Source organism: Adiantum capillus-veneris, chromosome 11, assembly GCF_014529385.1.
Source record: "Adiantum capillus-veneris isolate H3 chromosome 11, ASM1452938v2, whole genome shotgun sequence".
Classification (NCBI taxonomy): Eukaryota; Viridiplantae; Streptophyta; class Polypodiopsida; order Polypodiales; family Pteridaceae; genus Adiantum; species Adiantum capillus-veneris.
This window is the reverse complement of record NC_140941.1, coordinates 133839709-133857564: the sequence shown is the minus strand read 5'-3', so window position 1 is coordinate 133857564 and position 17856 is coordinate 133839709. Positions and strand designations below refer to the sequence as shown.

Genomic DNA, 17856 nt, shown 5'->3' with positions numbered 1-17856 from the left:
CCACGGGTAGAAGACCTATTTGATAAGCTATAAGGATCGACCTACTTCAGTAGGATTGACCTAAAAAGTGACTATCATCAAATAAGGATAGTTGATCAAGACATTGTAAAGACCGCATTTCGCACCACATTTGGTCTTTACGAATACATTGTCATGCCTTTTGGCTTGACTAATGCACCAGCCACATTCAACCGCTTGATGGAGAAGCTGTTCAGGCCTCATCGAACCTTCACTGGAGTGTTTTTTGATGATATTATCATCTACTCTAATTCATTGGAGGAACACAAGCAACACCTCCAGGTAATATTTCAAGTTTTAAGAGAGAATGAACTTTATGTTAATCATAAGGAAAGTGTATTTTTCTTGCAAGAGATTCAGTATTTAGGTCACATTATCTCTCAAGATGGCATCCAAATGGATCCATCAAAGTTAGAGGTAATAAAAGGATGGCCTAAACCAAGGAATCTTCATGAACTAAGAAGCTTTATAGGTATGTGTGCATACTATAGACGCTTCATAGAAAAGTTCTCACAAATTGCGGGACCATTACATGACCTAAAAAAGAAAAGCGTTAGGTATACATGGTCTGCTAAGGAGAACAATGCTTTCGAAAAGCTTATCTCTCAACCTGTGCTTACACTACCGGATCTCTCAAAACCATTTGAGGTCCAATGTGATGCTTATGGTGATTGCCTTGGAGCTGTTTTGCTCCAAGAAGGGCATGCCATAGGCTATGAGAGTCGAAGGCTCGACCCTGTTGAGCAAGCTCTAGGTATATATGAAAAGGAACTCCTTGCAGTTCTACATGCCTTAGACTCATGGAAGCACTATTTATTGGGGACTCCTTTCATTCTGCGAACGGATCACCAAAGTCTTAAGTACTTCATGACGCAGACCAAGCTCTCCGAAAAACAAATGAGGTGGGCAAATTTCCTTTCGCAATTTCATTTTCATATTGCTCACATTGCTGGCAAGCATAATCAAGTCGCTGATGCACTCTCAAGACGGCCGAGAGTGAATGCGGTTTCCATAGCAACTCACAATGATCTATCTTCAATGATGGATGAGTACGCTATTGATCCCGATTTTAGAGATGTGATTTCAGCCCTTGCATTAGGGAAGAAAGAAGAACCATTTACTTTACAAGATGGTTATCTTCTCTATGGCAATAGACTATGTGTTACTAACTCACTACGTGAGAAAGTAATGTATGAATCTCATGCTCCACCTTTGCGGGGCATAGAGGGATTCAGTCTACCTTAAGGGTGAAAGCATGTTAACTTGTCATGCTTTTTCATGTCCCGGACAATGCTAACTAGCACAATTCTGACATATGCTAACTAGTACAATAACTTGAGATACATCTCCAAGATCTATGACATATGATATATCAATAGAAAGCACTTGAAACAAGGAATCCAAATGTGCAACCTCCGACAAATTTTGATATTATTTGTAAAAAATGTACCGGATGCCCAACTTTTTGAAGATGTGCTAACTTGAAACTGCTAACTAGCACAAAAAGCGCGACAGGTTAACATGCTTTCACCCTTAAAGGGAATTGAAACATATTTCTATTGGCCTACCATGAAAGTAAACATACAAGAGTATGTTTCTAAATGTGTGGTATGCCAAAAGACAAAATTTGATAGAGGGAAGCAACTTGGATTGCTGCAACCCTTGCCAATCCCTAATTCACCATGGGAGAGCATCTCCATGGATTTTATCTTTGGATTGCCTACGTCTATCCATGGGAATACGGGAATATGGACGATAGTAGACACGTTCGGTAAACAAGCTCATTTTATACCTGTCAAAAAGAATATCAAAGCCCATCAAATGGCAACCCTCTTTATTTCACAAAGTTTCAAGTACCATTGCAATGTCCATAGTGTCGGATAGAGATCCTAGAATGACCAGTAATTTCTGGAAGGGTCTCTTTGAGAATTTAGGGACAAGGCTAAACTTCTCTTCGGCCTATCATCCACAAACGGATGGCCAAAGTGAAATAGCTAACCTAACCATTCTCGATCTACTAAAAGCCTATGTAACGGAAGTAGATCAAACATCCGGCCAATGGGAGAAGTACTTACCCTTAGTGGAGTATGCTTACAATAACACTGTACATACTTCCACGGGGAAAGCACCTTTCGAGGTAATTGAGGGGAGATCAAAAAGTCCCTTGCTACTTAAGGTACATGGGAAGATCTTCGCTGCAGATGAGTATAGCCGAGACCTACAAGAATCTTTTCAAAAGATTAAGGATGCTATCTCTCTCTCACAGCAAAGGCAAAAGGCTGCTGCTGACAAGCACAGAAGAGCCCAAGCCTTTTAAAAAAATGATTGGGTCTTGTTAAAGTTTCCCAAGGCTCGATTAAGGCACATGACGGGCAAGAATCCTACGGGCCACCAAAAGTACTATGCTAAGCTAGCAAAAAGGTACTATGGTCCCTTCCAGATTCTTAGGCCAATCAATGAAATGGCCTATCAACTCAAGTTGCCCAATCACTGGCTCATACACAATGCTTTCCATGTGAGCCTATTAAAGCCTTACAAAGGAGAGCCACCTCAAGAACCAACTATTGAAGACCCACCGGAGATCGAGGACCAAGAGGAGGTGCTGCAGCCCGAGCCCATTCTCCGACATGAAGACAAGGTACTAAGAGGCGGTAAGACTATCCGACGATATCTTATTAAGTTTCAAAATTATCCTTTTGAAGATGCTAGATGGATGCAAGGTGTACAATTAAAGGATAACCTAAACCTTGTCAATGCTTACAATGCTTCCCAATGAGTAAGCAAATGTACAAAATGTTAAAAAATGAACAAAGTTTTTGTCTCATAAGACTCTCTTTTTCTTTATTGTGCACGAAAATGAAGTAGTATGCATGCTTAGATCAAGTTTGCGGAGACGACGTCTCCCAAACACCAAGTAGAACTTGTCACTCTACTATGGAAGATTGATAGGACTAATGTGCAGACATGCTTGCGGCAGCCTCAGGCTCTCAAGTGCCAAATGGACTAGTCATCCATTGTGGAATGATTTCGTAGGGTAACATAGGGATCCTCTACCCGCTAAGAAAAGGACTCATGAATATGCTTTATCTTCTCTACACCATAGTCGAGAACGACTATGATTTCAAGAGAGAGGTAATGTCATAACAATCAATATCTAATTCTTCTAGTCGAGGAGAATTAGATATTCATAATAATCATAGTCAAGGATGACTGTGATTTCAAGAGAGAGGTAATGTCATAATAATCAATATCTAATTCTCCTAAATGATTTTCTCATATTAAACTGATCATTTAATGTGGGGAAGTGCCAGGGGAGAAAAAGCTAGAATATTGGTTAAGCTAGTAGACCGGCCACAGTAGGGATCCAAAGGAGGGAAAATAGGGATCCAAAGGTGGGGCCATCTGCAAAAGAGCCATGTGCAACAATGGGCTAAAAAGACCCTAAGGTTCAGCCCATTAAGACTTCCAAAATTCAAAGGTTGTGTCCAAAGGTCAACCCTGGGGGAAATTGGATGCTTTGTGTGTGACCAAAAAGTCTTTTCAAATCTCTACATAGGAGGGGGCGAGCCTTGGGAGTAGGGGATGAGAGACAAAGTCACACACACACACACACACAGGCTCCCTTTACACAAAGGGAATTAGGGACACATGTCAGCTCCCTAGCCCAGATGCCCACAAGGTGTGCCCAATTCCTATTGGATGGCCTTGGAGGTGAACCAATGAGAATTAGGCTAGAGTAAATCTAGTTTAATTAATTTAAAAACACTTAATAAAAGAACCAATGAGAATTAAGTCTCCTAGAAGACTATTGGGCAGTCTCCCAAGGGGTCCAATGAGCATTCAGGAGCCCTGTGGCTTGCTTGATTCCTATTGGCCAGGAGGCAAAGGGGTCCAATGAGAGTTTAGTTTAATTATTAAATTACCTAAAGCTCTCACAAAAGGGGATTAAAGGGGGACGCATGTCAAAAGGCTATCACTTATGCTGCTTAATGGTGATTGGCTTGACTTGGGGAGGGCCAATGAGGCTGGAGCAAGAGCAAATAGCAAGAGGGCTCGCCCAAGAGAGAGGGGGGGCTGATTTTTGCAAAGTATTATCACACACATACTCACAAAATCTCATGTGTGAAGAAAGAGAAGACTATCTCTTCCCAAGCTTTAATGGAGAGCTCATCACCTACTCCAAGCCTGTGAGATAGAAGCCTACATCAACACACTCTTGGCATGTGGATGCAAATCCAACCAAGAGCCAAGCTTCAATGCATGCTCATCTCCTCTACCAAGCTAATTACTAAGCTAAGCTATGCTAATATGAGTGATTATGTGAGGAGATGTACGTAAGATACTCCTTCTTCCTCTCAATCTACTCTCATACCCTGCTAGCTCTCACCATCTTCGAAGGTGTGTGAGGTCTTGGATCTGAGAACGGGGATAATTAAAGTTGTGTTTGCTAAGTGTATTGCTTAGTGCATGAAGCTTTCATCTTCATTGCACTAGCTAGTCTTGAAGGAACACAAAGAATTGTATTGTACAATGTCTCTCTTGATGGGAGAAACCATAATACAATGCCTTTTGGAGGGGGAACCGGCTCCATGCAAATCCGGTCCTCAACTCCGGTCCTCAACTGTTGTCAATAGCTTAATTTCTCTCTCTTTTGAAAGTATTGTTGATGCTATCTAACTAGGTGTTATGCTTTTTGTTGCTCTCTCCACCCAAGCACTCTTGTAATTCTCATTAGGAATCTATTCTAATGAAATGCCCACTATGTTCATGTTGATTTCCGCTACACACAAGTTATTAGGCCATTAAATGTTACAGAGTCTAGGGGGGGTGACAAGTAGTCTTAAGCTTTCCATGTTTCACAGCTTCCATGTTTTTTCAGAATTTTGTTGTAATTTGTCAAAGCGTCCAAAGCTTGCAGATTCTATTGTTGTGCTTCCGAAGTGTATGAAAATGTTTCAAGGTTTCAAAGTCTGAAAAAACTGCAATAAATTATAGTAGACCGTGAACTAAATATCTTGTACCCTTTCAACGATTGCAGGATTCAATGGCTATATCCAAGGAAATGGCTCTCTATTGTGCATGGTTGTGTTCTTTAGCCATTTATGAATTGCTAAAGTAGCCTAGCTTTCGCAATGATGAGTCCATAGTGCAAACTTGGTTGCATGTTTGCGAGAGCATGGCACGATCTGTAAGCCTCAAGAAGATCGCGAACCGAAGGAGGGGCCATGAACGACGGCGAGCGTGGGCATACCCACGTCCACAAGGCTTTGTCCGATGCTATCTCCTAAGTGCTTACAATGCTAGCATGTTCAAGCGTTGTCTAAGGGTCAGCAAAGAAACCTTCAATTACCTTTGTGGGAAGCTTTCACCTTTCATGAAGAACAATTCCACAAACTTTCGCAAGACTGTGATAGAGTAGACATCGCTCTTACCAGACTTGCTACTGGCGATGGACTCTTGGGCCTTGGTGACACTTATGGATGTGCGAAAAGTACATCTTGTGGAATTGCACTTGATTTTTGCAAGGCAATCGTGAAATCTGGCCTTAGGGATATGTACATCAGATGGCTTTCAAGCTCTCGACTTACGACATTGGCACGTGAGTTTGAAGCAGCTAGAGGAATCCCCTTTGTTGTTGGTGCGATAGATGGTTCGCAGATTCCCATCATTGCACCAAGGGACAACCATGTCGACTACTTCGATCAAAAAGGTTCCCACTCTATTTTGCTGCAACTAACCGTATCTGCTAATTGTTCAATATGGAATTTTGATGTTGGATGGGCCGGATCAGTGCATGACTCCTTGAATTTCACTAGAAGTGAGCTAGGTCAAAGATGTGCAAAAGGGGAACTAGGCAACTACTGTCTAGTTGGTGATTGCGCTTATCCGACACGGCCATATATGCTAGTGCCTTTCAAAGGGTGCAAGGAAGGGCTGTCACGTCTCAAGTATTACTGGAATTTCATTCAATCAAGTACAAGGATGGAGTTGAGAGAGCTTTTGGAATGTTGAAGACAAGGTTTAGAATTTTCTTAAAAAGATGTAACATGAATCTACGCTATGTGCCAGATCTTGTAGCAACTTGTCTTGTGCTGTATTTTCCATGGAGAATCTTTTGATATGGAGTGGGTGAGGGAGGCAAAAGCAAAATTGGCGGGTCACGATGGACGTGCGACAGAGGATCGAAGAGCAGGTGCTACATCCATGATGGAACTTATGGCAACACGGAATGTCGGAATAGAGGCTATGGAGCATGCACAAGGTAGTGATGAAGGAGGTTTCAATGACCTTTTGTAGGCTCCGAGAGGAGGGATGGTATTGCAAAGGCAATGTACAAAAAACATGCACGGATGAATGTCCAAGAATTTATTAGAAATGAGGCTTTCGAGGAAGTAGATTCGTCATCGTTAGAGCATTTGTAACAAATGCATTCAATTTAATAATTTTTATGCTATGGTTTGTACTATGCTTTATTGATGCAAATGCTAAATACTTCTACCTTTCACTCTTTGTTCCGCCGCCGCCCAATGTTCACACAAGCCGGCGGAAGAAAATCGTGTGACTTTTTCTTCCACCCTCTATGTGAACAAACGGGTGGCGGAAGTGTGCATTATGGAACTATCACCCGAAAAAGCTACTTTTGGAGGCTCTCTGCCGCCGCCTCAATGTGAACCCAGCCTAAGGCACATACCGAACTTAAAGGTGTTCTCTCTGCTCGTGTTCTAGCGCTTCACTTTGCTTCTTATTTTTTTGCGTCTTCTCCTCCGTCTTCACTCTCTGCTTCTTCTGTGTATACATAAAACAATTCAACATGGCTGTGCTAACCATAATGATGGATAGCATGAAAGGACTACCTGAAGAAGGGGCGTGGGTGGATGCAGCTCAGCTCAGGGCGATAGTGTAGAATGTGATGGAGCTCTTCAACCAACACAGCCAGAAGCTCCTGGAGGAGCTGAGTGGAAAAAGGCTAAGTCATGATGGAACTGCTCAATGAGGCTGAAGAGAAGGAAGAAGAGGACGATGACAAAGGGGACGAGGATGATGACAGAATCAGATAAGGATGACGATGACAACGAAGCAAGTCAATCAGATCATCAGGGAGAGGAGGAAGTCGAAAAAACAGAGGGGGTGGGATAATGAAGTAATTACTAATGAGAGAAAAGGCACACGCCTAGTGGGAGAAAAGGAGGCAAGTACTGGAGCTGATACATGAATATATGAAGGAGCTGAAAAGGTGGCAGAAGTACAGCCAGGTTCTCTACAATAATTCAAGCCAGGTTCTCTACAATAATTTGGTCCCCTATGAAACCAAATTGATGGAGCTGAAAAGTATGGTCAAAGACTTCTTCAAGAAATGGCCAAGAACATGCTCCCTCCACAGGACTGTCTGTGAGATACGGCCCCACCCTACATACATTCAAGTGTTGGAGTAACCCCCAGAAGTAATGCTAACTGAAGACATGGGGCCAGGACCCAAAAGAACCACATTCACTCTCGAGAGTCTGGCTGTGGAAGTAGACTTAACTCTGCTAGGTAACCGGCCTGGCCTATGTACCCTTGCATGGAAACCTACCAAAAGGCCACAGAGATATGAAGACAGGGTTTGAAGTTACGATGCATGAAGTGGAAACGGAGCTGACGACGGTAAACATACCGCCAAGGGAGGGCACGCAATAACTATGGGAGGCAAGCATAATCAGCATTACTGAATGCCTGAGACAATGGTACAGGTTGGCCAAGGAGGACATGCACTTCATAGAGACCTATGTTGAGAAGCTCCCAAATGGGCTGTTATATGCCCTGGCACCTCCACCTGAAGCCCCACCCTGGTTCTACCCAGTCCTATACCTGGGTGTCACTGAACTTGCGGATGCTAAGAGCATGGTCACGCAAGGCTTAGTTTGCCGTACGTCTGACAACGAAACCTTTCCACCGGCATAGTTTTGTAACTGTGCCTAAAAAGGCACAAAACTATGCCGGTACACTCTTGGTCAGCTCCCTCTCTCTCTCTCTCCTATCGGCACCTTCCGCTTCTCTCTCTACTTGCTACTGCCGGTCACGTTCCTCTGCGACCTGTCAGATTCTGTCCAGGCTTAGTTCTCACTAAGCCTCGCGTGACCATGGCCTAAGGAGTATGTAGTGCTGGTGGAGCCCCCAGATAGCTCTAGCACAACGAGGGGCACGGCCTGCCAGCCAACAAGAGGTTGGAGAAAATGGCTTGCCGGTGATAGCAGTGATCTTGGCTTAACAGTAGAGCCGGCCAGAGGAGCAGAGGTGCAGAAGATGCCAGCTAGGTGAGAAGCACTCGGGAAGAGCAGGCTCAGCATGAAGCAAGTGACATTTGTGCTGGCTGGGAAAGGTGAGGCTTGAGCTACACCGGCCAACCAGCCAAGCTCCGACCATGAAAAGTGCTTGCCATGTCAGGATATGCACCTGCATACCTCAATCCAGCTGGCAGCTGGCTGGAGCAGTTGTGCTCGTGCTAAGAGAAACAAGAAACGGGCAGCATGGATATAGAAGTCCAATGGCTGGCTGAAAGACTGTTGAAAGCACGGTTAGAGGCCAAACAAGCCAGCACATGGGACTTGGCTGGCCACCACATATTGGTGCACGCAACTGGCCAAAACCAGGCAACAGAACGAGGGGAACCATGGCAACCTAGGAGAGATGGCTGATCACAAGAGGGCCAAGTCCCTAGCAATAATTAGCAATCTGTCCAGGCTTCAAAATCTGAGACGAATTGAAACCGGCGCCACTGAGGAGAGCCAAAGAGAAGCCCCTCCCTACAGCATGTCTGACAGCTCACTTTAGAGACCACCTGAAGAGTCGATTCAAATTTCAAAAGAAGAGGGAAGAATGTTAAGGGTAAAGAGTCAAGACTAAGGTCCCTCAACCGTCAGCTGAAGTAACAAGAAGCGTTGGCGAGACTGCGCGACTAGCTCAGAGCCTAGGGTAAGGGAGCCACTTTAGAGACGAAATTTTTTGACCCCCAGGTTAGATACATATCAACCCCCAATTTAGAGGCAAGAAATTTGGCATATATCCAAGAATCTTGCCTATGTGTCATGTTGTGATTTGCTGAAAAGTGTACCATTATTGGGTGTTGAGTGTCTCTAATGCTTCAAAATGCCTCAAAAGCTGAATTGTTTCAAATGGAGCATTCAAATAAAATCTAAAAAATATTGATTTTGGTATCAATAGATTCACCTTTTCATGAGGAATCTCGTGCAATGCGTAAATATTGAAAATGATGAGATTTGTAAAATCCCCCCCAAAAACATAACGTTTCCACAAAACGCCTCTAAACTGGCTCCCTTACCCTAGTCGCATGAAGCAACTATCCAGCTTTTATAGCAGGGCTAAAACATCACAAGGCTGGTTGGCAGGAGATCGCATGCATGATTGTCATTCACCGCCATGTTGGTGTTTAAGCAGTATCCGGTTTTTTCAATAGTGAGATTTTCACGCCTATTCGTAAGGCGGGAGGCCTGCTCCTCATTAAAATAATATATAAAGGCCACTTTTTGCCTGGACTTCAACGTATGCAGTCTACTCCACACATCGTGTAACAAATTTCTGGTGCTTTCTGTGTGGGCGTCAGACTCCTTGCAAGCTCTGCAGGTGAATAGTTCACCCCCCTCTCCCTCTCTCTCTCTCTCTCTCACACACACACACACACACACACACACACACACCTACAGAAGCTTCTCTCTCTTTCTCTCTCTCTCTCTCTCTCTCTCTCTCTCTCTCTCTCTCTCACACACACACACACACACACAAAACCTGTTTCTCTTTTCTGGTGAAAGCTTTCATTCTCTTCAACTGGTTTTGTTTTTATGAATCTTTAGAGATCTGCAATATATTATGGCTTTGAAAATCTATATTTAACTCTAATTGCAATGTTTACAGGTGCTTGCAGATGGAAAATTTTACTCCAGACCTTAACACGGAGTGGTGTGAAGATGATGAAACCGTGCCGTGTAGCCAATATTCTCCAACTTGGGGTGTTCAAAGCTTGTCATTTTTGGAGCCTACGGATAAGAATGGGCAGCCCTACTTCTCACAGGGTGATCTCGAGCAGTTTCCAAAGACTCCTTGCTCTCAATTGCAGCATTGCTTCTCTCAAGTGGATCTCATACAATCGCCCAAGACTCCGTACACGCTAAATAAGGCTGCGACAACTACACGGACTCCTTTGACAAACATTGTCAATGTGACTCCACCTCAATGGCACAAGTAAACGGCAAGTTGAAGGCTCGAAGAGGAAAGAGAGCAATAGAAACTACATCTCAGCCTGCACCACCCATCTTTAAAAATTCCCCAAATATTCCAGAGTTGAATTACCAGCCAATGCCTACAAACATTCCCAAAGAGGTGATTGGTGAAGCTCAATGCAATGGAGGAAAGCCCATCCAAAATAACATGTTTTATGCATCAGGCAATTGGACAATTAAAGAAACTGCTACTTTATTGGATGCACGCACCAAGCTATTTGAAGACATGAGAGATGGTAATTTGAATATCATTTTCAAAACAGGAGATGAGCGATGGGATTTTATTTCAAAATATTGTGTCCAACGAGGAGTGCTTCGTTCCGCCGATCAATGTCTCTTTCGTTAGGATAGAATTTCAGCTTTATTCAAGAAGGTGCACGACTATGAACGACATATCCCATCTGGTTGTGATAGCTATTGGAAATTGTCCGCAAACCAACGAGAAGAAATGAAGCTCCCACGAACCTTTTCAGAGGAGTTATACACTACTATGCTTGATCGTGTCGGGAAAGAGAGGCAACTCAACCCTGATGACATTGTCTATGATACTATGAAGGATAACTTGGGTGAGTTTCTTCTTCTTAACTTGGCTAGGTGTGGATTTTCTTGTTGCTACCATTGCTTATTGTTCACTATGTTTCATTGTTCTTATGCATGTCGTGTCTCTATATGTAGGAGATTCCTTTGCATCACCCAATAAAGCTTGTGGTTTGAACAAGAAAGAAGACAAAGCTTTCATGGAGGAGGAGTCCTTATCTGGAAAAAATCGCAAGAGAGGCGACAAGATGACGGTGTTGAAGGAAGAACTTGAGAGCACAACTAAGCAGCTGATTTCATTCATGGATAATGTAGGCGCAAGAAGATCAAAGCATGATGATGAGGTCATCGAGCTCACGAAGGCTGAGTTTGAGGAGGCAGTGACACTCAATAGGAAACGCTTGGCATTAGAGGAGGAGTCAAATGAAGCACTTAAACAAATTGCTAATGCATTTAAGTGTTTTGCAGTGCATGCATCAAAGCACAGCTTCTAGAAAATTCCCTAAATATTATCATATTTTGAGTTATGCCAGCATGGTATTTAGTCTTATACTAAACTCAAGAAATGCGTACTAGATTGTTAGTAAATTTTGGTGTTTGAGACATGGCTTTTTGAGCAGCAAAAGCTAAATTTTGTACACCTATTGGAATGATATTTTGTCTTATATCCAACCTTCGATGTGTATGCCAATTATCTCGTTAATAATGTAATGGAAACTTATTTTTTGCTCGTCAATTTCAAGTGATGTAAAAATTGCCGGTCTCCTCCTGATGCGTATAATAATTTTTCTGCTGCTCTTTTGTGGATATCTGAGAATATAGTACATCATTAATTTTCTGAGAAGCAAACCTCGTTGAGTGCAATCTCTTCGTTTTTAACTTGAAATTATTACAGCCAATCTCTGTTTTCCTTGAAATGATTACAGCCAATCTGTGTTTTTCTTGAAATGCAGGACTTCATTAAATTTACACAAAGTTGGGAAAGGGTGTTATATTTTCCACTGTTGGTGTAATAAGTTTTTTTTTTAAATTCTTGCATTTCACACACCTTGCGGTCTTGGAATGCTCAATTCAAGAATATGTGCTACCCAGATCGACACTTGTAAAATTGAATACATGTGTAAAAGTTTTCTTGCTAGCTCTAACTTAAAAACAAAAGAGCAGGAAAGCAACATAGCAACATACTGGCTGAGAATTGCCCATTCTACGTACCAAAAAAGCTTGCAATAGCAACCCACCAGCCTCCTGGAAATACGGTGCCCCCACCTTTTGAGTAAAGATCCTACAACTCTTACTTGAGAGAAATCAGCCCTTCTACATGAAAGCCAATATAGACAGAGTATCGAGCATTTCATTGCCAAGGAAACCAAATTCTTGCCAAGAAAACTGTTGTACTCCACACCTACCACATGAGGAACAAATTTCCCAGTTTATCGGAGCACTAACAATGGCTTATACTCGCCATATCACAACATATCACCATGAAAAGAGCGGCATAAAAAATACAGAGCTGATAACTCATGAGACTACTCTGTAGCTGATATTTAATTGCATACTTTGATATGCATAAATATGGTGTCATGCTCGGACCAGCCCTTCGTTACAAATTAAACTGAAGACAAAATGCAAACAAAATGAGAATTCTTGGTGCAGTACCAACAAGCTTAGCATAACCAACGATGAACATTCCAATTGTGCACCTTCACAAGGGGTGAATAAATTTTGCCAATGAGTCTCGCATAGCCTCAACATCTAATGTCAATTCTTCATTGATGATGTCATTGTGATTCTCGACACTTGACGTAGGCTGCTCTATGTCCTCCCCACAATCCAAACACATGTTATGAAGCATGCAACATACAATAATAGCTCTTGCCAGGTGGTGTGGATATGGTTTCATCACTTTTCCATGCAGGTATCTCCACTTCATTTTAAGCCAGCCAAAGGCGCGTTCTACCACAATTCTTGTAGATGAAAGCTTATAGTTGAAAAGCTTCTCAGTTGGAGTAGAGGGTGTCCTATAAGGCCTCATAAGCCATGGAAGTAAGGGATACCCGCCATTTGCAACGATGTACTCTCTAATGGAGAAAACATCACTCACATTCTTTGGCCCATTCAAAATCACACCGCTGTTTGCGCAAAAATAGAATGCTGAATTTTGAAGCAATCTAGAGCCATTGACAGAACCTGAAAAACCAGCAAAAACATCCATAAACCGCATCTCACTATCCACTACACATTGGACCAACATGGAATAGTTCTTGTTACGATCGTACCAATCCAAGGACAACTCACCTTGTGGCTTCTCCATGACAATGTGTGTAGCATCCATAGCCCCACACACATTTGGTAAACCTTGCTTAGCAAAAAATCCTGCCTTGATGTTATTGATAAGAGACAAGTTGTTAGGCCAAGCTATAAACTTGCGTTGATGAACCAACAATGCAATGATAAAGTTGTTTATAGTCTCCACAGCTGTTGACTTTCCAACACCAAACAATTCACTAATGGCCATGGCTGAAGTACATGTTGCCAAACGGAATACCCCAATGGCCACTTGCTTCTTGACAGAAAGAACTCTGCCTTTTATACTTGCAAATGATGCCGGTATATTTCTATGTTGCAATTGCTCCTTAAGGAGCTCCACCAAGTTTTGAAAGAGTGATAACGGCAACCTAAAGATACTCTTAAACCTTTGCTCATCAGCCCGAACAAAACTGACGTAATAATTCCACCACTTAAGTTTGCGGGGTTTCACATACCACTCTGAAATTGCACATCGTGCAATGAAGGACTCTAAAGAGAAGTGCTCAATATACATTTGCAACAAAGCAATGAAGACATTACAATCTGTGTTCCGTGTGCAGGCCAGCCTTCTACGACCATTAAAAAATAGCAATTGCTGAGTCTCAAGACGATTTATTGCTTGCTGCCTTTGCCGAAGCAACAATAAAAGCATGGAGATTAAACCGCACATGATCTTAAAGAGCACTTGTCGATGCGATGAGGCCATGCTTGACAAGACCACAAGTCACACATATAACCCAACATAACTCACAAATCAAAACAATTTGATGCCAATGGTGAATTCCGACTACTGCCTTAAACAACCCAAACCCAACGTTCCAAAGCAAATCACCAGCATAGCTCTTATCATAACAATCTCAGCATGCGCATTCCTTCATCCGCTATTGTTAGTAGGCACATCCAATAATCAAAGCATGTGAGCTGCTAGACATTATCTTGTAGCACACCCAGCAATGAGATACAGCATAACAATGTTCATGGAAAAATCCTCAGCATGCAATACCTCATCACACTCAAAGAGGAGATACATTGTTATGTGCTAGCTGACAATTCCTTTGCACACATTGCCTCGCAACACACCCACTAGTGAGAGGCATCATCGCAACAACACCAACAAAAGCATTATGCGCTTCCACATCCAGTTTACATATGGTCCACAAAAATCTTGACAAAAGTATGCATGCCACACTTCCATACCACCAAAATGTTAAGCATACTGCAAGCTTTGACATACACCCTCCGCCGCATGCATAAGATTCTCACTGCATGACAAATTTCACTATGCATAAGATTCCCAAGTTATGGCAACTCTGATTGCAATCTTTTGCATTTCAAAGGCAAAGATACGTCCCCAAGGAGGCAAGAGACCTGCTTTGATTTTCTTGCCATGATCTGCCAATAGGAGAAGAGGGGGAGCAAGGGTGGGAGCTGTTTTACTGCCAGAAGAGAGGAGCTATAGGGCTCAACATTGTTTCACCTACAACAGAGAGGAGCAAGCACGATCCTCTTTCACCTGCGAGAGAGAAGCAACCTGCTTCACCTATGGCAGAGAGGAGTGAGCACCTGCGAGCCCAGTCCTCTTTCTCCTGTTGTTTCACCTACAGTGCGACAGAGTGGAGCGAGCTCAAAACTTAATTTTTAAATAAAGTGGGCGCGCTGGATGTTTCATGTGTCCGTCAGTGAATTTGGCAGCGCTTTTTTTTTGGCCTACGCATCCAGCTCAGCTGGTTGTCCGTCCATCGGGTTCATGCGACTAGGCAACTGGGCTTTTTCAGCTTTTTCCCTGGACACGTGGTGATTTCTCTTTCATCCAACTAGCTTTCGTGGTGTGTGCCCTGCAGCCTAGCTCTGAGGGCGTCGAGAGAGAGAGAGATAGAGAGAGAGAGAGAAAAAAAGATTGAGAGAGGCTGCGGTCGGCAGTACTTTAGATGAGTGACTGCTCCTGCCAAGTTCCAACATTGAGCAGCTCTCGCTCTCTCTCTCTCTCTCTCTCTCTCTCTCTCTCTCTCTCTCTCTCTTGCGCTCAATCCTTCACGTCCCTAGCAAGGCGAGATGGAGCCGAGGGAAGAGGCATGGGCTGCGTAGTCTCTCTCTCTCTCTCTCTCTCTCTCTCTCTCTCTCTCTCTCTCTCTCTCTCTCTCTCCGCATACCAGCAATGTATGGAAAACAAGCTCACAAGAAAATTTGGAAATTTTCTCATGTAGGAAAACGGAGTCTTTTTCAGTGTTTTTCATACAATGCATAACATCATGAGCTTCTGCTCGAGAGGCACCACATACCTAGCTAGGTGTGATTGGGGGCAGGGGACCATTGGCCCCCCCCACCGGGCCAGCGGTCCCCTGCCCCCAATCGTACCTAGCTAGGTATGTGGCGCCTCCCTCACAGAAGCTCATGATGTTGAGGTAAGTCACAATGTGCGAAATATTGTGAGAATTTGTCCAAAACTTCTTGTGGCTCTCTGGCAAGGTCTCGCTCTCTCTCTGCGCGGACCAGCAATGTCTAGGAACAATCATTTTTTTTCAAATCATTAGGTTTATCTTTGAGGGCTTGACACTATTTTTCTCTATTTTGGGGAGGAATTTCTCCTTTTCCCCTTTGTTCAAATGAACAAAACGAGAGAATTCCTCCTTTTCCCCTTTGTTCAAATGAACAAAACGAGAGAGAGAGAGAGAGAGAGAGAGAGAGAGAGAGAGAGAGAGAGAGAGAGAGAGAGAGAGAGAGAGGGATATTTTGCATTGTTGTCGTTTGCATGTTGCATGGTACCATTTGCGTGTTGCAGGGTCTTTTGAGAGAGAGATAGAGAGTGAGAGGGAGAGGGAGACCTCAATTGGTGTTTTGGGAATTTGCTCGAGCTGTGTTTTCGGTGCTAGGGGCCATCATGCAAGTGGTGTCAGATGTTGTAACTGGGCTGCAGAGGGTGGTGGCCACGTTGGAGAAGTTGGTTACAACAATCGAATTCCTGGTGGCGATGAGGGAGCTACTGGAAGTTGTGAATGACATTCACCAGGTGATGCCCAAGGTAGTGCCCCGCGTGCAAGATCTACCATCACAGGTAGAAGGGATTCCGGCCCTCCCCTGGACATGTTAGCAGCACTACATTCCGGCTGGTGTGCCCTCGCCCCCGGCAGCGAACAAAGACTGCACGAAGAGAGAGAGTTTGAGAGAGTCACGAAGGGACGGGCCTAACTTCGGGCACTGAATCAAATGCTGCAGGCATGCTCCACCTCACATTCCCCCAAACCCCTCCGCATCCCTGCATCTGAGAGAGAGAGAGAGAGAGAGAGAGAGAGAGAGAGAGAGAGAGAGAGAGAGAGAGAGAGAGAGAGAGAGAGAGAGAGAGAGACGGATTGTCTGGCACCGTCACGCCAGCAGTGTTTGTCAAAAATGTGTGTTCAATTTCAAAAATGCCGGTTGAGGGCAAGAGGAAAGGGAGAAATTCTGGCCCGAAAAGATAACCTAATTTTTAAGTATTTCCTCTCGACAAAATCAAGGAAATTCGTGTCGGTTTCAATTTCAAAAATGCCGGTTGAGGGCAAGAGGAAAGGGAGAAATTTTGGCCCAAAAAGATAACTTAATTTTTAAATATTTTCTCATGAGAAAATCAAGGAAATATTGAAGTGCACATTAAAAATGTGTCTCAGCTTAATATCGTGCCGATTTCAGTTTCAAAAATGCCGATTGAGGGCAGGAGAAACGGAAGAAATTCTGCCCAGAAATTGAGAGAAACACTATAAGAGGAGTTGTCTATAACCACTATCATTGCCGCGGAAAAACAAAGGAAAAAGGAGAGAGAAAAATTTGTGGGGGTGGCAATAACCGCGGCTATGAACGCGGTAGTGGTTTCTCAGCAATAAGCGTGGTAATAGTCACGGCAATATACCCGTTGCTATTACCGCGACCTTTGCCGCGGGTATTACCGCGCTTATTATCGCTACATGCCAATTCAAAAATAAAGGTGCTTATTTGGGCCACCCAAATTTGGGTGGTCCAAATGAGCACCTTTATTTTTGACTAGCATAAAACAATAAAAAATCAATTGTTTTTTGGAAGAGTATTAAAAATACCAGAGAACTGAAATTGAATTTACTTTACCTTGACAATTAAAAATGTAGAAGATCAACTATTTAAAAAAGTTACAATAAAAAGTAAATAGTTGTATATACATTGTGCCACATTGGGACTTTACAAAAGTTTTGACAAAACATTTTTTTATCTAATCCTTGTCGTCGTCCAGAGGTACGCATGTTGGATCACTTGGACTCTATAGAAACACAAACCAAATTAAACAATTATCCACAACTCACAACAATTGATACAAAATTACTTGTTTAAACTTACCGCTGTAGTGGTCCAACCGCCACGTCGAATTGCTCGCGAGAGATGTGGTTGTTTTCGAACAACCATCGCCAAGTATCAAATTCTGTATGTTTCTCCCGATACTTGACCATCTCTCTGGTTGGTTGAGTGAGAGTGACATGTTTCTAAGTTAGCAATAACAATACCAAATCATCAACTACAATCTTTATAATCACCGATCGACGTTATACTTCAAATAATCTTACATATTTATCCTTCCAAGCTCCTTTGCCTCCTGAGCCATAGTGCGTGGGAGTTTGTTTTGCGCGGGCCTCGCGTTGTTGTCTGTATGATGAGCCCGTCGCAGCTTGATCTCTCTTCTCTTGAATTGCCCACTCCCACTGCGCGTCTGCCATGTTGCCAC

At 43.2% G+C, this 17856-nt stretch overlaps 1 protein-coding gene and 1 pseudogene across 1 annotated transcript; one reads left to right on the top strand and one right to left on the bottom strand.

Moving 5' to 3' along the window:
* Positions 1 to 9937: 9937 nt before the first annotated feature.
* LOC147448047 (uncharacterized) lies at positions 9938 to 11323 on the top strand (annotated as a pseudogene).
* Positions 11324 to 12531: 1208 nt separating this feature from the next.
* On the bottom strand, positions 12532 to 13842 carry LOC147448046 (protein ANTAGONIST OF LIKE HETEROCHROMATIN PROTEIN 1-like). The gene has a single exon (XM_086523726.1). The coding sequence runs from the start codon at positions 13840 to 13842 to the stop codon at positions 12532 to 12534; it is 1311 nt and encodes a 436-aa protein (XP_086379852.1).
* Between the last annotated feature and the right edge of the window lie 4014 nt (positions 13843 to 17856).